Source organism: Numenius arquata, chromosome 2, assembly GCF_964106895.1.
Source record: "Numenius arquata chromosome 2, bNumArq3.hap1.1, whole genome shotgun sequence".
In the NCBI taxonomy this organism is placed as follows: Eukaryota; Metazoa; Chordata; class Aves; order Charadriiformes; family Scolopacidae; genus Numenius; species Numenius arquata.
Genome location: NC_133577.1, coordinates 81,819,952 through 81,843,839, shown reverse-complemented (window position 1 = coordinate 81,843,839; position 23,888 = coordinate 81,819,952). Strand labels below are relative to the sequence as shown.

At 37.1% G+C, this 23,888-nt stretch overlaps 1 protein-coding gene across 1 annotated transcript in view; it reads left to right on the top strand.

Annotated features, from left to right (window-relative positions):
• CFAP54 (cilia and flagella associated protein 54) overlaps nt 1-17,643 on the top strand; it is a 111,018-nt gene extending 93,375 nt beyond the window's left edge. Inside the window, exons 60-69 of the mRNA XM_074168264.1 lie at nt 1,789-1,891; nt 2,526-2,615; nt 3,142-3,283; nt 5,351-5,551; nt 6,795-7,000; nt 9,978-10,163; nt 12,314-12,420; nt 13,253-13,442; nt 14,782-14,859; nt 17,524-17,643. Of these exons, the coding sequence (XP_074024365.1) occupies nt 1,789-1,891; nt 2,526-2,615; nt 3,142-3,283; nt 5,351-5,551; nt 6,795-7,000; nt 9,978-10,163; nt 12,314-12,420; nt 13,253-13,442; nt 14,782-14,859; nt 17,524-17,643 (1,423 nt within the window). The remainder of the gene's footprint in view (nt 1-1,788; nt 1,892-2,525; nt 2,616-3,141; nt 3,284-5,350; nt 5,552-6,794; nt 7,001-9,977; nt 10,164-12,313; nt 12,421-13,252; nt 13,443-14,781; nt 14,860-17,523) is intronic.
• Nucleotides 17,644-23,888: the final 6,245 nt, after the last annotated feature.

Genomic DNA, 23,888 nt, shown 5'->3' with positions numbered 1-23,888 from the left:
TCAGCATGATGGAAGGTAGTACAGAAATGGACTGTGGTGATGTTTTGCAAGTGTAATTTGCTACACTCATTTAATTTGCTACCGTCTTTCTAAAAGAATGTACAGCAACATCAATGGACCTTGGCTGTCTTATTTTAAAGAGCTAAACATCCCAATCACCCTTATACAAGCCCTCTGGTGCTATCGGATGATTTAATTAAAGTTGTTTCTTGATGTCTCAAATTCTTTTTTGTTAGCAAGACTAGAAATGTTAACTAAATTGTCACAAACTAGATGTAGAGCTTGCCATCTTCCCACTTAGTTTGACCTATCTTGAACTGTACAGCACTCTTTGACTTTTGTGTTTTGCTTTACACAAATCATACCAAAGCTGGAATTTATTGTTCTATATAAACAGCCAACTCTGTGCAATGTGACTCTATCCAGAACTACACGAGCAGAAGTTTGTTGCTATGCTTAGGAAAACCGATTCACAGGAGAGATCTGGAGAGAGCTACAGAGACAGGAGGAATATGCATTAAAAAACTGTTATAAACCTAGAGGAAATAGAAATGTCAGAGAAGATTTCCACATGTGGTGATTTTCAGCAGGTCGAGAGAAGTAATTCTGTCCCTCTCCTCTACTCTGGTGAGACTCCACCTGGAGTACTCTGTACAGGAAAGACATGGAGCTGTTGGAGTGGGTCCAGAAGAAGGCTACAAAAGTTATCAGAGGGCTGGACCACCTCTACTATCAGGAGAAGCTGAGAGAGTTGGAGTTGTTCAGCCTGGAGAAGAGAAGGCTCTGGGGAGACCTTATTGTGGCCTTTGAATACTTAAATGGGGCTTATAAGAAAGATGGGGACAGACTTCTTAGCAGGGTCTGTTGCGATAGGACAAGGGGTAATAGTTTTAAACCAAAAGAGGGTAGATTTAGACTAGATATAAGAAACTTTTTATGATGAGGGTGGTGAAATGCTGGCACAGGTTGCCCAGAGAGAGGTAGTAGATGCACTGTCCCAGGAAACATTCAAGGTCAGGCTGGATGGAGCTCTGAGCAACCTGATCTAGTTGAAGATGTCCCTGCTTATTTCAGGAGGATTGGACTAGATGACCTTTTAAGGTCCTTTCCAACCCAAACCATTCTATGATTCTATGATTTTTGCCTGGTTTATAATACTAGTGTAAAAATAACTGAAGGGAGAAGGAAGTTTAATAGAAGGAGAACAGGAATTGGTGAGCACAGTCTGTCTGAAGAGTATTTTGGTACAGAACTCAGAAGATTTCTCAGCTGAGGACAATGAAGAAATGAAAGACTGTTTTGGTCACTGTGGCTATTTTTGCTGTTTCTTGGAAGAGTTTGACTGAAGGCCCATACCCAAATTCAGCCACCCATGTTTCAGGGAAACCAGGACAATGGATATATGCCTTAACTTCAGGAAGGAAGAGGAACCCATACAGATTCTGTACAGAAAGATTACTTCCCTTGCAGAATTACAGTTTTCTCACTAAATAGTTGCAATTTATTTATGGAATATTTGTTGCACATAATGCAATTTATTTTGACATAGTCTTAAGCCAATGTGTTATTTGTTAAGCATACCATAGGGATGTTTTACACTTGCTAACATGTTAGAACAGGATCACAAGATCTTTCTAAAAGAAGATACACTTTGAGTAGATGATGAGGGCTGGATGAATGATTTATTTGGTGAGGCTGTCTGTCTAGTCTAATGCAGGAGTCAGATTGTATCACTGTAATGCTTACTTTGATAGTAACATTGATTGATCTGTGTGTTGTTTCTTGCAGGTTAATAAGAAGATCATACCTTGAAATAGCACTATTGTATTTGCATTTTGCCACAAATGAGGATGTGTCACAGCCAGATAGGATGTTGTCTTCCAAATCAAACGTATGCTTTCTATCTTTTGGGTAGTGTCCTCTTCAAAGCAGGAAATATATTTCTCTTAGAACATGGTGCACCTTGCTAGACTCTTAACTTACAGTGACTTATAAATCATACTGATACTGAAAATACTACTAAAAAAATCACACAAAGAAATCATATAGTATAGCAGTGGAATTTTATCATTTGATGTTATTTCTCATGTTTGTTGCATAAAACGGTAACATTTAAATTTTTTTTTTGGTATAAAATAGGAAGAAACAGAACAAACCGTGTTTTCATTTCTGATTATGTACTAATTAATTTTTACCTTGCAAAGGAAGCATAACATTCAAACCTGGTTTTTCAGTTGTAATATTTATATTTTACCAGATTTCAATTTTTCAGTACAAATATGAGTGACAGCATGAGAAATATGAAAGGCTTTAACCATGTTGAAGTAGCAGGAGCAGCCAATTAGTATGCTCTGGAAAATTTTTTTCAATTTTAGCAATTAAGCCATGGATTTACAATCAATGCTGATTTTTACAACTTGCACATAAAACAGTAATTCTGTAAGTAGGAGGACTTTTTCTATATTTAAAATATATTTTACTATAAAACATTTAGAATCCTATTGTGAACTGGCGTATAATTTTAGATGTCTTCTGGAGAACTCCCTTCTGAGGATGGCCTGAAATCAGAAGGCTACAAAGCACAAGCCTGGATTGCAGTAAGAGCAGCTACACAGGTTGGTGCAATATTCTGAAGAAGCATTTTTGGGGTTTTTTAAATTTCATTTTATGCTACTTACACAAGCAAACAAGACAATGCAAACAAGACAAGAATTAAGGTTTCCTGAAATTTCTGGCATGGGTCTTATTTGAGGAAATTAAAATGGACACGCTCTGAGTAGTGCATTTAATCTCTCCTGGACAGATCTGACTTTGTTTGCTTCAACTTTGATTCAGTGCAAATAAAACAGCACACTGCCTGATATGTGTGCGCGTGTATTTGACATGTGGGTAGACATCAGTGGCATCCAGGTGAGGATATCTGATTTGAAATCACTTATGTAGTAATTAAGCTGTCAGTAGTAATGATTTATTTAAGTATAGTATGTACAATATGTCAGAAATAGAATATTTTTCTGACTTCTAAAAATATAGTAGGTTGAGTAATTAATTTTTTGTCATCATCTGTCTACTCTCAGATTTTAAAATCTATATAAATATTGTAGAGAACTGGTTCTGAATAAAATAAACATTATTTTTTAGGTTAGTGAAGCTGTGCTTGCTTCTCAGCTATTAATTGGAGTGAAGAGTGTTAAAGAACACAGCATGGAGGATGCAATGCAACACAAAATCCCGGAATTTGCTTCCATGGATCTTCTTGCTTCGTACAGAGATTTCTTATCTGGTATTCCTTTATACCTAGTAATATTAGAACATTAAATAACAATAAACTATATATGCCTTGTAATCTAGTAGTAAATTTAATATCTAATTTTCATTTATGAAAAATTTTAAGTCAAATTTGGAAAGCAAAGGTATAGCAGTACAAAATACTGGTTAGATCTAGTGGGTCTTTAAATATCAGCCTGTGCATGCGTTCAATAGGTTAAGAAAAATTGCATTGTTTGCATACTGTGGCTCAGAAAGACAAAGTGCACATATTGCCATACTTTTAGAAAAACAGATGGACCTTTGTCACAGCACTTTCCCAGACTTCTAGAGTAGCTCTTGGCCACCCTATCAGTCAACACCGATTTAGAACAGATTTTTTCCTTATGTATATTAGCTTTTTCTTGGAGAGTTTCAGTTTTTCTTTTGATTTTGCAAAGACATGTTGGTGTTGAATAGCTTGTCTCTCCCTGCCCACCCTCCCAGAAAAAACCCCAGCCCAAACCAAAACACCAAACACCAGACGTCAAACCAAACACCAAACACCAAAACCAACAAACCCAAACTCTTGCAAAGTTCTCTGCCTGGGTACTGTATTCTAAAAGTCAGTCGGTAAAATAAAAAAAATATCACTGTCTTCCCAGTCCAATGGACTATAATTTAGAGATGCTTCCATTAGCTTGGCAGAACTTTGCCTTTGCCTGGTTTATTTCCAACTTCTGCATTTATTTTACAGCTAGTGGAGTTGATGAAATGGAAGATTTTGATTAAAAAAAAAAAATCAGCGAAACTAGAAATTCTGGGATAAAGGTTGCCAGATGTTATATAAACACTAAGGCAAAATATCTATATTTATTTTAAAATTGGGAACGATTAATTTAGTGCTAAAAATTTGGTTCAGTGGCTTAATTTCAATCATCCCAAGTGACTGACTGACAAAGATTGAATTGTTCTGCCTGATAGTTGCTGGCAGAGCTGAGCAATGTCTGCTTACTGTACAGTGTTTAAACATATGTGTTTTGATTGGTTTATGAAAACAAGTGTTGTATGCTAAGTCTCTCCATCAATCTGATTGTTTTGTACTAGCTCTATTGCATATAATTACACATCATTTTTTTTCTTTTAGCAAATGCAGCAGGTGTTTCTCCTGATAGTTCTGTTAGGCAATACAAAGAATAGAAAATGTAGAAAAGCAATAGTAGGACAAAATATATAAAGGTAAATTGAAATGGAAATGATCAGCACAGCATGCTAAATATTTTCTGTAAAACCATTAGTGAAACACATTGTTTAAGTTTCATCTATAAACAATGTGGCCATTTTAACTACATGCTGTTTTTACAATTGACAGTGAAATATCAGGAATAATGGAGACATTCACTTTTTGTAGAAGCACACATAATTATTTTCTGGAAGTTTACTATTAGGAATCACTATAAGGTAATGTTTGGTTTTTTGGAATGAGAAACAGAGCAGAAGAATTGTGTATGCTTCTGAGAGGTCCATGTACTAATACAGTGAGCCAATATTGCATATAAGCAGTGATATAGTGATAACTGTACTGATATTTTTTCCCTCTTCTTGCACAAGTATAACTTTTAGACAGCACAAAAACCATTATTTTTTTTGTAGTCCATAGTCAAGAATAATTGATAACGTGCTTAATATCTACAAGGGACTGGATTAAAGCAAACAGTAAACATTTCAGAGTGCCTAACTGTTGCGAGTTCAGGCCAATAAGTATTGTTTCCATGTAGTAAATATCTGCTGTTGAACAATATATAGAAATAATGGGTTTATATTTTAATTCAGAGAGAGAGAGAGAGCAGCTTACTCTCTACCTCTTTTAGCTTCTTGCAAGAGCCAGTCAGATTCCTGGTCATGATCTGAGAAATATTTTCTTTACTAGTTCACCTAATATTGATGCAGAACAGAAAGAATTTTCCTCTTACAAAAAACATAACCAGGTTCACAAGTTACATTTTCAGTTACAGATTAGTGAATTCCAACACAAGGCAGAAATAGCTTTGGAATTACAGCCATTCATTTAATGCGTACTGTTGAACTGTTCTTGGATTTGCAGATGGGTACAATGTTGTCTCTGAAAGTCCCAAAGCATTTTCTACTGAAAACAAGGAAATCATACAAGACAAGCAGAGCCAAAGTGAAGGAGCAGAAAGTCTTACCACCAAGGCCAGACAGAAGAAAGATACAATAACATGGGTTCACTTAATTCGCTACCACAATTATTTAAAAAGGCTTTATAACACAAGCCTTCTATTTGGTATGAATTTTTTCTTCCTTTTAGAAAACTGCCATAGGTGAGATATTGTTCTTGGGGGCCAACTGTGTCAGATTCAAAGGCCATAATCTGAGATAGTCTCATTTTGAGTTCCTTTAAATCATATAAATGCAAAAAAATATTCACTGAAATAAAGGTTTATGTCAGTTTACAAGTGTTGTAAGTGAAGATACTACCTTTTTTCATAATTATTCATAAGCCTTCATAATACTAGGAAAAACATACCTCAAAACTTAATTGCTATTACTATATGTGAAGCATTTTTTTTAAAATTCATAATCTATATTTATTTTTATTTCTAGATACGAGATTTAAGTCACATCAGAAATAAATCTGTTCAGTTTGGGGGCCTGTTTGTGAGAATTAAGCGTAGTGTAAATGGGAAGGCTGAGCATTATTGAATGTGTTTTGACTAAACCCCCAGATGTTATGTACATACTTGGTTTATTTCACTGTAAACAAAAGATGGTAATAGCTAGGACCTTTCAAACAGAGTGAGAATCCATTAATTTCAGGGCCCTAATACTATAAATCCATATCTGATGGCCACCTGCTGGATATAGAAGTGACAACCTGATAGGTGAGAACAGAACCAGATTGTACTTCTAGGTGCTGCCTGGAGTGAAACTTAGCAACTATGAAAATAATAATTTCAGAGGGGGCTGGGTTTTTTCCTTGCTGCACCGTATGAGAGAAAAGTCTTCGACCTCACCACAGAGCTGTAAGGACAGTAAGATCTCTACAAGTAGGTGTCAAAATGTGCATGTATACCTCAGCTGCAGTTACCAATGAAGGAGCCTAAGGAGTGATCAGTTGATCAGCCACTAGCTGTCTAAATTAGGGTCTTAAGAGCTCTTAGAGCTTCTTTTGACTGTAGTGAATAAATATGCATTTATTCTAGTGGGTGGGTGCTTAGACATGTAGTGAACATACTTATGCTTACACATCTAAATTTAAGTACCTAAACCTCGAAACTGCACCTCCCATTTTATGCTACTTTATAATGTCTAGACAGAGCTTGTTTCATTATCAGATATCCAGTGAAAAATCACAATATGAATAGCATAACTTATTATATTTAAGGACAATCAGTATAATTGTTGGAAAGGCATTTATTTGATATTGAATTGATTTAAATATTTTACTATATTTTCAAAATTTAGTAGCTGCAGAAAATTTACTTTTTAATGGCAAATGATGATGTAATAAAAATCTCTTTTCAAAGCTGCCCCTAACTCAGGACCTGGATCATTTTCTGCAAGAGATGGACACCTTAGTTCTGTTTTTGACACAGGGATTGTTCTACGCATAGCAGATATGCATTCATTTCTTAAAAAGCATTTGTTTGAATATTCAATGTGTTGTCTTGAGAATTTCCCAGAAGAGCTACATGACATAGAATTGCAACTTGATGATTCTGAATCTTCAAAGGTACTTATTTTCTTACTGATGTTTCAAAAATATGTATTATGCTTGCATTTTGCTAAGATTCTTGCTAGTTCCAATGGTGATACTTCAGAGAGCACAACAGAAGAATGTAATTCTTTACGCAGAGGATCAGTGCAAAACCAAAATCCGGTGCAAGCAGTGAAGAACTTAGTTAACAAGTGCAAATATCCTTGTGTTATTTATTCCGGCAGAAATGATCTCTATCCCATGCCCAGTGTATTTAGACCTTAGAAGATTAAGCAGAATAATATTTAAGAAGATTTCATTATTAGTTAATTAAGTGGGCTGCGTTATTTGGTAGGACTGAGGGTTTTAATCTTGTAGATTTCCATGTTTCACACCAAAAATGTCCTGATGTTTGCTTTGTAATTTGTATGTACAAGCCTCTATGTTGTTAGTTTGGTCTATAATAAAAACATGATTTGCAAAAAAGATACAATTTATATTTTATCAAAATTTGTTGAAGGCCCTGTGTGCCAATTTTTTTCACTGATTATCGGCTGGCTAGAAAATCAACCTTTTTAGATCTCTGGCTTGTGAACAGCCTATTTGATCTTTGAAATGTAGGCAGCTCAGACTATATTACTCAGAGAAGTCTTGAATTGGAAATCTGGAGTCTACACTGACCGTGGCATATGTATTGAATATTGAATGGTAAGAGTCTTTGAATATTCAATGTAAAAATAATTGTCTTCCAACTTTCTCCATCCCACTTCTCACGTTAATAATTATCCTAATACTAAAAAATTAAAATGACAGGTTACTCTCCATGGTTTATTTTTTACCAATTATGTTCAGTACTAGATGAAGATGGGAGTCTTGAGGAGTGAGAACTTGTTATCTTATAAAAATGAATTAAAATACTTTTGTGAAAGTAATTCTTCTAGAGTTGGTGAACTTTCTGCAGTGTTGGACAGCATATCATTACTCATTTCCCAACAAAGAGCTGACTGTGCCACTGAATAAATTGTAAATATATGGTATGTGACATTTATAACAGCCATCGTATATCAAAAATTATTTTACTCTGTCTGCTCTTCTTTTGACATAATTAGTATTACACTGTCCTAGAATAATAAGCTTCAGAGCTCACTGTCATGTTCGTGACAGGTGCAAGCTGCATAATCATGTGTTAGCTTCACTGTTGTAGACAGCTAACAAGCATAAAGCTCTTATTTTTTTTTTAATTCTAAGCTTCATTGATTTTTATCACAACATTTTTAGAAGCTTTAACTATTCAGAAGGCTGTATAAGTTATTTTTAAAATGTTACTGTATTTTGATACTGGGATTTTTAACAGTACAAATAGATACAATTTTTGCAAGAATGATTTTTTACAAGGTTGTTTCACTTTCATGTGCCTATTCTATTTTTGACTCAGTTTTTTTCAGCTCTGCTGAACAAAGAATCCAAATTACATTAAGAAGGCTATAATTAAAATTGTGTGCCCTGTTACATTTTGGATGCTTGGTTTTTATTCCACTCCATAATAATATGTAGGACTGGAAACACTTAACTGAGACAGTTTGTTATTTTCAGGCTTTTGAGAAAGTTGAATAGATAAATATTTATGTATGTAATTCAGCAACCTACAGTTTGACAAGAGTAGTTGTAATATCCTTCCTCAAAAAGATTCAAGATGATGTAAATAAAAAAAGATGCAGTTCACTGAAAAAGAAAACATACCACACATTTTAGAAAGAAATATATACAGTAAAATGGACTTTTAAGAGCTGTATGTCAGGGGCACAGCAAAATTAGGTTGTTCCCACCTCCACGTATGTGTTTTCTCATAATTTTGTTCACACTCCACGCTAGCAGGATAATTATCCCTGCCTCAGTGTTTAGAGCCCCTGTGGCATGGACTATCCCCAGTTGATTATTTTATGCCATACTGAAGGCATATCCATATGCTCGAATGCATGACTTCATCTTTATCTTCACTTCTACTATATCTTGATGAGGGATGGGAGCTGGCTTTATGAAGTAAGATAATATCATCATGAAAAATCTGTCTTCTGCTCACCTAGATTTACTGCCTTGTATCAGTCATGAGCTGTATTTTCTGAAAATAAAGTGGGTAAAATTCTGCAGTTTTTTCAGCAACGAACATGCAAAATTAAAAAAGAACTTTGCTGTTTTCAGTGTCCATATTTTGGAATTAATAACGAAGACACTAACAACCTTTTCAAATAGCTTCAGTGTTCCCCTAAAATGTCACTGTTTGGCCTCCTCTGTTCTTTGCAGATGTGCATACCACTTCAAAGAGTCGAAATGGTATGGCATTGTTCAGCCTTTAAATCAAATATTTTACAACTTTAAAAAAGGCTTTTATTCATGAATGCATGTTGGTTGACAGTATTCCTCCATTGCTTCCCTGGTAAATGATGGCCGGACAGTAACTATTTGATGAATAGCCTGCTAATGTTACATATATATTTTAGCAAATATGACATATGACAAATCCTCACAAATTGACTGAATTTTCAGTAGGTATCACCCTTTGTTAGTTGCACAGCTAATGAGAAAACAAATAGATAAACATAAGTAAAGCATTAGTCTAGCATTCATATCACTACTTTAATTATCAATATGTATAGCAGACAAATTACTTTTTCAGCACGAAATTTTGTATGGTCAGCACGTCAAATAATATCTTTTAGCAAAAAACATAATGCCATAAGGAAGATAAGTCAAAGGCAACAATCATTGTTACTGTAGGTGTCTCTAAGTCAGCCCAGAGGTCCTTTGCATTAGCTTTAGAAGTGTCTCATCATGTGAACTTTGAAAAGCCACAACTTGGTAAAATGGACACCTTTTAAAATTACCCATTTATCTAAATAAGCATATATTTGTGCAGGAGTGAAAGTCATTCTGATTCTAGTAGACACTAGATTATAGCAGGTTCTGCATGTTACAGTAGAAAAAATACAATTTAAAATTTTCTTTTGTGTTTCAGATGTCTCTTGAAATTACTGGAACTACATCAAATATGTCACATGTGAGAACACCTTCTCTAGTTTCTGTCATCACAGAATCAGACAGTCAGAAGGAGAGTAGGGCAGCAAATGCTTCAGATAAGGAAATTAACATTCAGTGGTACATTCCTTCTCTGGCAAAGCCATCAAACAATACAGAGACTAAGGTATAACTATACCAAAGCAGTTCCTTAGCTACTGGAAAAATTAGGTCTCATTTCCAATGCATGTTTGTGTTCTGATTGATCAGCTTTTTATTAAATTATACATATGCTGATTGGCAAGCTGGACAGCAGGGGCTATTTATTTAGTCTGCCACAAACCTGCTATGTAGGACAAACAGAACGCCCGACAGTTTTTTGGTGGCAGGCCAAAGAAAGACTTTGTTGACCATATAGAGCTTCCAGGCCATGTTGTGTTCATGCCTTATGCAGGTCCTTGATGACTTAGAATTATAGAATCATAGAATAGTTTGGGTTGGAAGGTCATGTAGTCCCGCCCCCCTGCAATGAACAGGGACATCTTCGACTAGATGAGGTTGCTCAGAGCCCTGTCCAACCTGACCTTGAATGTATCCAAGGATGGGGCAACCTGCTCCAGTGTTTCACCACCCTCATGGTAAAATTTGTTTCCTTATATCTACTCTAAACCTTCCCTCTTTTACTTTAAAGCCATTAACCCGTGTCCTATTATGACAGACCCTCCTAAAAACTCTGTTCCCATCTTTCTTATAAGCCCCCAGTACTTACAAGTACAGAAAGGCTGCTATAAGGTCTCCCTGGAGCCTTCTCCTCTCCAGGCCAAACAATCCCAACTCTCTCAGCCTGTCCTCATAAGGGAGATGTTTCATCCCTCTGATCATTTCTGTGGCCCTCCTCTGGACCCACTCCAACAAGTCCATGTGTTTCCTGTGCTGAGGGCTTTGGAGTTGGACACAGCACTTCAGGTGGCGTCTCACCAGAACAGAGCAGAGGGGCAAAATCACCACCCTCAACCTGCTGGCCACACTTCTTTTGATGCAACCCAGGATACCATTGGCCTTCTGGGCTATAAGCACATATTGTCAGCTCATGTCCAGCTTTTCATCCACCAGTACCCCCAGGTCCTTCTCTTCAGGGCTGCTCTCAATCCTTTTGTCCCCCATCCTGTATTGATACTGGGGGTTGCCCCAACTCAGGTGCAGGACCTTGCACTTGACCTTGTTGAACCTCATGAGGTTCACATGGGCCCACTTCTTGACCTTCTTAACTCTGTTAAGTTTGGTTAGAGCTAACCAATACATTCAAACAATACCATTTGGTGGGAGGCTGTCAGAAAAGCAAAGATGTAAATATGGGAAAATGGGATTTTGTAAACCTTATTTCCCTAAGAAGTCAGAATAAACATGAAAGACAACAGAGATTGGAGCATTGAAGGAAAGCAAGGGACTAGGACATGGAATTTGTTTTATTTTAAAACAAGGAAACAGCATGTAGGTAAAATTTCTACTAGTGCAATAGAAATCCATGATTTCCAAAACTTTTGGCATAGCAGATCAGTGTCAAAATTTCTACTAGATCCTTTTGATCTCTATTAGTAAGCTGATAGAAGCCCTGTGTAATTACTACAAATAAGGTACTTTTCAATATAGTTTTGCAGGTTACTTTAGCATCACCTTACAGATCATTAGAGATCCAGAGACAACTCTTGAAAACAACTAATATATGAATGCCATATTCTTGACATTCTTCATATAGTCAAAATATTCAGCTACCACTAGGAAGCATATTTTCAATAATAATAGCAAATCAATTCAGTGAAAGATGAGAGCATTCTATTTCATTTTCTTGTTCTCATATATTGATACAGCTTTATTAGATTGGCGAGTTATGGGCACTTCATGGATTTAAACCTAGTATGATGACAGCCATGCACAAGGCTGTTAAACAAATGTAACTAATTACATAGGCCTTTGGAAATTCAGTAAAAACTCTCTGTTCAGCCTACCTGAAGTTGGAGCCTTGGACATGAGCCTAAGTGGGATTGATTGACCAAGACCAGGACAAGACTAGGATTTTGGTGGTGGTTGTATAGGGTATAACTAATTTTCAAACTCCTGTAAATTATATCCATAATTAAATTGTTTTAACACCTGTAAAAACTGAGGACAGTACAAATCCATATGTAGCAACATTCCTCCCTTTTATCTAAATTTTCATCAGTAGACTGTATTTGATAGCTATTATAATTTAGTATTGCTGAAATATGTCTACTATACCATACTACATTATAGTACTGTATATATATACTATATATACCTATTCCATCTCTTTTACAGGTTTTGCTGCTTTATGCTTATAATACAGAGCCTGTCAAGATTAGCAACGTCAAGATTGTCAGTTCAATGTCTGTGTTTTCAGGCTACTTGTGGATTCCATTGGCTAGGTAAATAATCACTGACTTTATCGTGTTATTTCATGCTATATTAGAGATCAGCCAACCATTTAGGATGAGAGAAAATAAAGTACAAAATATTGAAGAGCTGTAAGTCTTTAAAAGCCTACAGTTTTGCTTTTCAGAGATTTTTCACTATAAAAACTGTAAGATGTTGTACACAGCATTAAACCCATTCAAACATATGCCTTTTCAGTACATTAGCATTTAGTTTTGGTTCTTAAAGAACTGAGTAACACATGCTAATTATATTACACTGTCATAGCAATGTAAGAAAAAAATAGCAAATATAAGAGGCAGTCCCAGCATTTATTTCCATTCTGTCACTGGATCAGCTACTTTCTCCATCCCATATTACAACTCTGAGCATGCAGGAATTTTTCTCAGTTGTAGCACCAGACTCAGCCCTTCATATTACATCCTATGGCATTTTTCATTACTTCTTCCTTGCCACTTATCCAGCTCCAGAATTTTTGGAATTGCTGAGCAGGTGGAGGGGAAGCAATAACAGATCAAGAAGAAATGCAGCCCCTGCCACCTAGGTTGTCAGCCCGCTTTGGACTGGTTGGATGAGAAAATCTTTTATTAGAGAGGCATACTTAAAATACTTCTTCATATCATTTTTAAGGCAAAAAGCTAAAGCATCTCATAATTCCACTTTCTTTAATGTAAAACTTCTTTTTGTAAAATTATATCTTGAAATGAAAGAAAATTTAGAACCTAATCAATATGTAATAAAAGCTAGGATAGTTTAAATACAGCTTAAAACAACAAATATTGTTCTTTTGTAACAACAATAATGAAAAATCTTGTTTTCTTTCAGTATTATTTCTTTACGGGAGAAATTATCTAATCTGAAGCAGCAAGTAGAAATGTTGATGCAAAGTTCTAAAAGCTTGTCTTCAGCTTCAGAATCTACAAGTTTTCTTGAAGAAAGTGAAACTTTGAAAAGAATTCCTTCAAAAAAATCCCAAATGAATGTTGCAAAGATACATCTTGATGAAAAAACAGAAGTAAGTAAGAACAGTTCTGCTGTTAAATATGTCTGACAGTCATTTATTTAAGATGTCTTTTTGGGAAATAAATGACAGGTAACTTGGAAGGCAGACATAAAAGATTAAATTTCCCTCTCCCCTTTCAAGAAATGTTGAAATATTTTCACTTTTCATTTAATTTTTAACTTTTTCTTTTCTTTATTATTACTTGTCACTTTACAAAAATATCGGGCATCTTCAACCTTCCACTTGAAAAATAAAGCCTACATCTTCAGGTACATAGATTTGAAAATTGATGCCTAATTTATAGTAATCTACAACTGGAAATGCTTGGCATAGTGTTAAATTAGCATGGCGATCAACCCAAAAGTGCTTTTTAAAAATCAGCTACATATCTTCAATACAAAATGGGCAGTGATGGTTTCTGAAATAAGAACCTTCTAATAACATTATAGAAAGAAGACTAAAACTGGCAGTGAATTTATTTTCATTTTCTCTATGCCACTTTCCTCTTTTCTTTTTATTAGCAAGGCTGAATATGGTCCGCAACCAAATAACTCCCCCCACATACACGCACAAAAGAGGTAATTTCAGAATTTTCCATGTGCTCTGCTTGAGATAATGTCATTGGAATAGAATGTTGCCACAGCATAACTGCTGCTTGATAAATGCCAAGGCAAAATAGACGTTTATTTTCAAAGTGGGAGACATTTATCATGTGACAGGATTCTCTTTATATCTATTATATGAAATGATTAATGATGTAGGGGCTGTCATTTTGTCTGATGGATGCTGTGAAACAGTGACAGTTGTGCACTGTGCCATTATTACCAGGCTGCATTTTGACCAGCTTGGAGAACAGATGATGTTTTGGCCAATCACAGTGTTTTCAGGAGGGTAGACAGAGCTGTCCATTAGCGGATGTTTCTGATTACCTGAAGGGTTTTGCTCAAACTTTCATTAATATATGTCAGTAATTGGAAAAACAACACTTAGAATACTAATAAGATTAACACGCCGTGTATAAATATCATCTTGTCAGAGTGTTTGTTTAGAATGTCTTCAGTAAACACGTAGCAAAAGTATGCTTGCTCATTGGATTTAATACCTGAGCCAGGGGCAATTTTGCCTAGGTAGAAACTGCAAGGTTTGGGCACTTGTGTTTGTACAGCAAACACAACTATTTGTGTTGCAGAAAATTTATATTCATCAGCTAAGGTTTATTTTGCTGTGAATTCAACTAGAATAACCTACAACTTGATTGTTCTGAAAAATTTTGTAAAGCCAAGGCATCTGTTAGCTTATCAGAGGAGACTGATAGTACAGCATTAGTTTTTTTCTTGTTTTATACCATTAGGAAATGGCAAAAAGGTGTTTATCTGAAGTCAAAGCACTGCTGTCTGTTGTTCCAGCCCTGTCATTGCCATTAACTGAGGTATGCTATTCTCATTAATAGTAAAAATCTGTTTTATACAATGAAACAATTGTTCAGTTAAACTGAAACATGGATTATACCACTGAGTATCTTCCCATTTTTTTCTCATACATTTGTTGGGCTTTCTGTTTGGGTTTTATTTTTTCATCTTTACAAATGAAATACCAGTGTGCATGATTACAAACTGTGAATATCTTCACTGTTCATTAGAGTTACCTTTTTATACATAGAAAAATGTATTAAAAATGAATCTCACTCACAATGGATTCATCTGGTTTATCCACCATTCTCTGGTCGTTGTTTACACAGACTCCAGTGAATTTCCATGATGCAATTGCCAAATGCAATTTCCTTCCATCCCTGTATTTTTTTGCAGTTATTCAGGCTTTCCTTCTATTTTCTTTAGCTTTCTCTGCCTTGCCCATGACATGTCCTTAGAGAGAGTGTGCAATTTTTTTGTCCATACTGTTGTATTCATCTCATTACCCAGTTGTAGTCAGTACCCCAGAGGAGACCACGGGAACTGGCCATAGCAGGCAGCGGTACTGTTCAGTTTTCTCAGCCACTCTAGGGGGATCAGGAGAGGACCACAGCTGCCAGGGCTCAAGGAACTCCAAGAAAGATTTTGGAATCCACCGTAACATATCAACCCCCCTATTAATCCTCAAATATCTTGCCTGTAATTGGTCAGAATGGAATGGTAATGGATAAGGCATCCACTGTACTCTTCTTTCCAGTCAGGTGGCTCTTCCTACAGGAACAGAATCACAAGACTCATCGGAACAGTTTGGCTAGGGGCCCATTATAGAAGAGAGAATCTGTAATGCTGTCCAGTGCAACTTGCAGTCTGGTACCTAGGAGTGCATACTTCCCGTTTATAATTATTGCACCATTGTTGCCACCCCATGTTATCCATCCTGACGATCTCTCCCAAATGACTCCCAAACCTTCTCATCACTCGTTCTGGCTTTAGCAATGCATCAAAATATATAGACATTCATTTTCACTGAATTTCACTGAATTTTTAGAGTTGGAAGGGACCATAGAGATCATCTAGTCCAACTCCCCTGCTGAAGCAGGATTGCTTAGAGCATGTTAGAGCATGTTACTCAGGACTGCATCCAGGCGGGTCTTGAAAATCTCCAAAGAGGGGGACATTTTGCAAATCTATACTTTTCAGAGCCCCACTGAAATATCTTCCATGGCAGAGGGATTTGACAGATACCTAGGGAAAGGTACAGCTGAGCTTCCTTAGAATCACATGGGCCTTCTGGACCTGTTTTAAATTCTCATTAATCCCTCCTCACTTTGCCTACTTCTTTCTTTGGGTCTATGATGAAAGTGAGGGAGCAGATTTGGTGGCGTCTTTCCAGTAAGACTATGATGTTAACTGCTCTGTTTTATTCTGGCTACGTGCCACCACAAGCTAAAATGTTTGAACAGGTGGAACAATGGGCTTATCGCAAAGTTTCAGACAGAGACTTCAAATTAAGATCCTATTAGATATGGCAGATGTGGTTGAGCAAGTGAAGCCTAACCCTTCAAGATGCTGAGTATCTTCATTCCTCTCTGAAAACAACAGAACTTGTACAGTGTTCAGCACTTCATTACATATAGCTTATTTCTAAGTAGTATTTCCAAACTTTCAAATAAGCTGTATGTGCGCATTGCCCAGTCTTCTTGGCTAAAAGTGGAAAGCTCAGAGTGGGATCATCACATACCATAGGGTAGTGCATTCAGTGCATGCAGGAGAAGGCAGCAGGTACATTACTTATAGGTAGTTTTACATAATTTTTCCCCATCACGCACTTCTTTGTTGCTTGTCTTCTTGTGAATTGATTGGACAAATTCAGTTCTAATTTGTGGTATTTGTTTTCTTATTCTCCGAGCTGTCACACTTTAACTGCTATCATGTTTCCACCTTCTCTTCTTTGATCCTTTTTTTTCTGTTCGTGTGTCTTATGGTGCTTTTGATTCAGCGCTGAATTATATTTCTAAGTAGGAAAAGTGCATTTTTATTGAATTATTCATGTAAAATTATTTGACTGTTCATGTTTTAAGAATAAAAATTGATCAGCTGGCTTGGTTTTAAAGCTATTTAATGAATAGCTATGTTCTTGAGGGAGATAATAAAGTATAGTCTTTGGGAGCTCCATTCTTAAAAGTAAATTTACAAATAAAATAATTGCATTAAAACTTAACATCCCTGTTAGCCTGTTCCAAGCTTCTCTTCCTTTATTTAGTTTTTCTTGGTATGTAAGTCAGCTAAATAGTTCTCCATGTCCAATGGACATACAAACCGGTTTATCATTGCCCTCTATTTCACCTTTTACAGTTAACTCAATTCTTTCAACTTCTGATTGTAGGAAAAGCCTTCCAAATTACTAGTAATTCTTGCTGCTCTTGTCTGCTATCTTCATTTTACCTACAGACAATCAGGAGCAAGGCTGTTCATGGAAATTTCCTTTCCTTAATCCTGTTCTAGTAGTTTCCTGCATGACATGTCACTAACCACAGATTTATATTGAGGCAATGAGTATTTCTAACTTATTCACTGGTTGAGGGTCAGAAATCTGGCTTTAATATGGAGCTATTTGTATATATGCATTTTTTCGTACCTGTAAGCTTAATGTGTTTGTTTTTTCCTTTTTTTTTTTTTTTCAGATCCCATTTGATGTTACTTTGCAATCAATAGCAAGTTTGGAAGATATGTTTGATCCTGCCAATGGATGTATAATAAGTGAAGAAAGTCTTTTCAATTGGATCATTTCTCTGTTTCACTAAATTCAATTTTTTCAATAACTTAATCAGTTGCTGAGTGCTATAGATTCAGATTTAAGATGAAACAACCTCATTAATCACACCAGGATTTGGCTCCTAATGTGTTTTATAATTTTGATTATTTAGCTTATTTCTCATTATTTAAAAAATAATAGTTTTTAAAAATACAATACATTTTTAGGAATTAGAAGTAGTTTCTTAAGAGGATTAAAAATTTGATTTATTCAGTCATCTATAATTAAGTGACTTTGCTGGGGGTTTTCTAGCTTTTCAATAATTTCTTATTGTTTAGAAAAGCTGAACAGGCTTGGAGCCTTTTAGCATCTGCTAATAGATTCTGGTTTTTTCCTGAAGTTTTATTCTCATCAGCAAGTTTTTAATTGCTTCCGCAGTTATCAAGAGCTGGTTTTATTTTTGAGGTTGAGAATTTGGGTTTTTTTGGCCTAAAGTCATCACTGAGTTTGTTCTTTGACACTTCTCTTCGGAAACTAGCATTTCAGACTTTTCTATCTTTTGTTGAAGAACAACCCATCATGGGTTGTTGAGGGTAAAAATGATCATTCAGATGTCTCCATAATTTCAGAGCATTTGTCTGAAAAAAAGACAATTTAAAAAATAAAATGGTACTATAGAGAACAAATTCAGGCATCATTCTAAAATGCTAACAAAACCCCTGCTTATGTTGTTAATGTTGTAAATATTATTTTAGAGCACTGAAGAAACCCTAATGAGTCCTAACAATAGGCACCTGAGGAAATATCTGTGTCAGTGTTAGAGATGGGAAATTTGACAGGAAAAAGTGAGTTAGTTGAACAAGGCCACACAGGAGAGTGCAGAAAGATTCAGGGCTGAGAGCCCATGGCCCTTTGATTTTGCTCACACCATAAGGCCAGGCACTTCTTCACTAGTTACAATAATTTGTTTGCGAAAAGCAGAAAAAGCCCCAGGATTTTTGGGCAGGAGCCCTGTGAGACTTGTCCTGTCACTAGCTGTGCTTCTGTGCAGCTGTGAAAATCCAGGGCTCGTAGTTATCATTCCTGGGTTCAGTTTCTGTGAAAATTAAATTATTGGGTTGAAACGCCAGCCCCTTTCCCTTCAGTCAGGCTCTCACTGTGCTCTAGTCCAGTGAAAGAGCACTAGAAAATATTTTGAGCTCTTTGGAAATTGCAGATTTACTTTGTTTTGTGCTTTTCAGAGAAATGTTACCTGGTTTATCAGTGAAGTTTCTTCTATAGAGGGAGAGAGAGAGAGGTAAAACATTCAACATAATGAGTATCTTAAATGTCATCAGTAACAGGAAGAAATGGGGTTCGGTTTTCTGCTATTTATCCCTATATAGGAAAGGAGACTGGTTGTATTTGTGTTATGTGTAGCTTTTTAAAAGTTGTGCTATTTTTTATTTTGTTTAGCTTTTTCTGGAATGCTGTAGGTTGTAGGAAAATTAGAGGGATTATGATACAATGATAAAAAGAAAGTAAAAACTGAGTAATTGATAGGGAAGGTATTTTTGCAAGACAATTTTAAAACTGAGTTAGAATGGTTATTTAACTCAACTGCCTAACAGCCAGTTTGGAGGAGATATTCCTTAGCATTATTCTTTCAATTAAAAGAATTTATTGTTCTGCAGTTCTTCAAAAAGCAGGAGAGATAAAAATTGACATTACTCATTTTTCTTTTACACAGAACGAGTAGAAAATTGCAGGTTTTTTTTGGAAAAGCTATTCAGTCTTTCCCTATGCTTTGTGAAAAGTAAAAAACCTTTCTTTTTCTTTTTAGGGTCACCTTGAGGATTATCATAGGACTTTTGTGCAGCTTAATTAATATTTGTAAAACACTCTATAGCATCAGGTGAAAATGGAAGTAAAGTTCTATTACAGCTGAGGTGTTTCTTCAGTGCTGCCACTCTGGACCTTGTCATAATTCCTACTTAAAAGAGAAATATCAAATAAAATATTTCACATATGAATTTAGAATACATTACAGTTTCTAAGGTATTTTTGGTGCAACAAAAATATTATTCTACCACGTCCTTTGACACAGCACTGTAAAATAATAATGTTGAAGTGTTGACCTCATTGTATCCATAGCAGCAGATTTTATTCTTATAAACAGAGCATTAAGTATTCAATGCAGGCTTCAGAAGAAAACATGGGAGAAAACATTTTTCTTTTAGCATATAATTAAACTCTTTATTTAAAATCTACTTGTAAAGAAGAAAGCTCATATCTAAACATCTCCCGTAATTGCACAGAAAAAAAAGGATAAAGCTAATTGCAAAGTAAATTGCTTCTTGTTTTATGTATTATAGTAGTTTGGGTGGGTTTTTCCTTACCATTGAATGCAGACTAAAGCTTTCAATATGCGAGACTAGAATAAATTTGTGTCAGCACCGTGCTCAATTGAGTTTCTATAGAATACTTGTCTGTGTCACTGTCTCCAAAATTAAAAAGGAAGAGGGGAAGGGCCCCTTCTTTGATTTCACACTCTCAAGTGTAAGGGAGGGCCCTCTAGCTATGTGAAGGTTTGCTCCGTGGTCTGCCCCTGCAACACCACTGAAGGGCTACTTACCACCTGCACAGCTTTGAACCACTGGCATGTTCACCAGTTCTTTTTAAATTTTAACTGAAACATTTCTCCATTTCGAATCTGTGATAAATTCTGGGATGGGGCAAGGGGAGAGAGAGGGAGAGCTTACTGTGGGAACAAATGGAAAGGATCCTGAAATGAATGACATTTTCTCTTCAGTGCATCCCTTGGATGAAGGAGAAGAGGGATCCTATGTGGAACTAAAGAATAGTAAAAATTGGTGGGGTTTTTTTGTTTGTTTGTTCATTTCTTTTAAATTCCTTCGGTATTGTCTGTTCTGTGAACTGAATGAAGTAAGTGGCCTGAGAACCAAACCAGCTTCTGGTCCTGCAATTAATAACTGCATCATCAAGAATGTGCTAGGGCTCAAATTGAAATTGAACAGGGTGCTTATCATTGACAGGTCTGAAGGGGTTTTAGAATACTTCATTTTTCAAATATGTTTCAATATAGTTTTAAGTTATATTGCTGCCTTGATAGAGAGTTGTGTATTCAAGGCATCCCCAGGATTTGTCTCATGCCTCTCAAATATATAGCAACCTGAAATTATTTCTGGTTAAATTAACTTTATGATGTGGAAATTAGTAATTTCACACAGATTTATTCAATTGTATGTGACTGGTTTTTGAATTCCGCTACAGGTCCAACTCACTCTCATTTTTGTTTGGACTAAGTATTTAACCATTTTTTGGATGACATCAATCTAACAAAATAATCCTAGTAATTAGCCTCACTGTGCCTCAGTTTCTTTGTCTGAAGATAACAGTAATCCCCTCATCAGTGAGGGATTTGATGTTTTCTGCATCAACATTTGGAAAATATTTTCAGATCCTTGAATGAAAGAGGCAGGGAATTTAAGTTATTAAAGTTATTATTCAATTGAGACACAATGTAAAAGGGATAGTCATTTGTTTCCAAATCCATTTTCAGTGAAATCCAAGAAGAAAGATTTTTAAAAAGAATAATGATGGAACTAGAATTAATTGTTGGAATTACAGGCTAATATGCTGAACTAATTAAGCCAGAAAAGAGTTCCATTTATGTTTGCCAAAGATTTTCTTTGAGTTAAAGATACTGAGTACATCATCAAATGAGAGAAGTGAAAATATGAAGCATAGGTTAATCTTTAAAACAGAGTGGGTGAAAGGGTCCAGAGGCAAGTGCTGAAGTCAAATATTTACCACTGCGATTTAATTTTCCACTTTGAAACCCCAGAGATAATTAGAATTATTCTCATTTGTCTCCCATGTCAGCATGATTTAGGATTCTACTTAATGTGCAAAGAAAAAAAGAAGTACGTGTTGAAGCAAATTACACCAACAATCTCAGTGTCACACAGTGGAAAACCAGAATATGCGAGATAAGAAATCATCACACGGGGATGGCTCCGGCTCTGTGGTCTGTCCGGGCTGTTCTCAGGACAGTGGTGTGGAAAGTGAAGGTCTGTAAAGAGTCCCTGCAGCTTCAGGGCTGGTTTGGCTCCTGGCCAGACATCCAGAAGAACATGCTGTCCTGCCCGGGCTGCATTTCTCTACACTACATCATTATATATATATATCAGTTGTGAATTTTATTCAGTGGTAGTAAACTGATCGGACATTTTAACCTGTTTTAAAATCTGAATGTGCATGCAGCAAAAAGCTTGATGAAAGGAATGCACCCTGCCCTTGGAAGTTCCTCATTTCCTTGGTCACGTGCTGCATATTTGGCTGAGATTCCCAGAGATTTCCCAATTCTCCTCATCTGGAAAGCTCTGTGAAGAGGATTTCCCTTCCACCTGTAAGGCACACTCCAAACCAGATCCATCCATCTCAGGTGTCAGTGGACTTTCTCAGGGAGTCTCTTTTACAGCCTGGCACAATTGCTTGGAGAGCCCTGCCCTGCACAGGTGGCCCCCAGCCTTTTCAGGGGCGGTACCGCGCCGCCCTGAGAACTGGGCTTCTTGCCGCCGTCCTTTCCCCAAAGATGACACATCAGGATGTCCCAGTGGTTTCTTATAAACACCAAGAAGAACACCCAGCACAGTCACTGGCATAAAAAAGTGCCAACAAAGGTCCTAGCAGCAGGAAAAAACTGACTGAATTGAGGGGGTTTCACAGAACAAAGCAAAATTGCTGGTCTTATTTACTTAAAAAAACCCAAAAAATTTGTAATCGCTGAACTTCAAGGCTTGGAAGGCAGGTACTCACTTAACCTGTCTGTAAACAGTTATGCTCCACAGTGAGGAGATACAGAAGAAAAAGCCAGAGGATATTGTTACGGGAAAGAAAAAGCTTCTGATTCTATGTATGGAAGATTTGCAGAACTGAATAATGAGCATTGGCCTTAGAAGTGAAACATGGTTGGTTTAAAAGTAAATTCGGATGATAAAGTGGAGTGGGGGTAGGCGGCTTGTAGGAATGCTGTAGGTCCCCCAACACTCAGCCAAGAAGACACACGATATGACTAATGATTGGTTAATCAAGATGAATAGATGCAATAAAGACACGATCCTCATTGCTGTAGGGAATTAATAACGGCATTTTGTGTAACAGTGACGTGAGTTTCTTCCCTGAGTTCACTTATACGGACTAGAACTGAAATGAACTTGGAAAATCAAAGCTCCATTGGGCAAAGGAAAGCAAACGGGGCATTTCAGATCTACCGATTCTGAGGGCCATACACAAGGTAAAGACTCATTTGAAACCAGATTTCTACAGGAACACTTAGTTCTGCTACAGTTTTATTGCCTAACATCCCTTTAAAGACAATCTTTTACTATGTAATTTTCTACTTAGGTTTAGCAAGCAGAGACAGTGAAAACACAGACTCCTTTTGAAGAAAAGCTAGCTTTTATTTTACCAGATGAAAAATCAAATCAAATCCCTCCTTCTACAAAATTTAGCATGACTAGAATAACAGCTGTAATCTAAGTCAGGACACAGAGGCAACAATTCTCTGTTACTTGATCAGTTACTGGAAGTAAACGTAAAGGCCTGTAGTGGTGTACATACAGGTATGTTGCGAACATAATTAAAAGTGATCTTCAGTTGGCAGGTTCAGGAACTTCTCATAATGTATTTACTACTGTTACTTGTTAAGATCTGTCACCAAACTGTCCCAGTGAAGGGCAAGGACCGGGCCCGGCTGTTCTGGATGCGCTTTACACAGCCCTGCCTCCAAGCTTGCAGTTTACAAGGCGGCAGATACCGGACCTGGTGTCATCCAAGCGAACCTATGGCGGGGAGTGGGATTTTACTGCTCAGCGGGCTGCTGGCTCCAGCTTCCTTCAGCAGCCCCCCATGGAGCGGCTCCGCGCTGCTCAGCGACCCGCCACCAACACGGACGGCGCCCGCCTCCCCGCAGGCCCCGACCGGGCGGCTCCTCCAGCCCCGCCACTACGGGACCCCGCCTCGGGCCGGGCCTCAGGCCAGGCCTCCGCAAGGGCTCCTCAGCGCCGGGCGATGCCTCTCGCCGTCGGGACCGGCGCCAGCTGCGGAATAAGCTCGCGCGCGCGCCCACCTCCCCTTATCCCCTTCCGGGCCACCGTAGCCGCCGAGGGAGGGGAAGGTGAAGGCGCGCGGGGGCTGTTGGGACGGGCTGTTAAGTTGGATGCGGCGCGGAAAGTCGGGCCGCGAGGGAGGCGCTCATTGGCCGGGAGTGCGAGCGGACCCCGTAGAGAA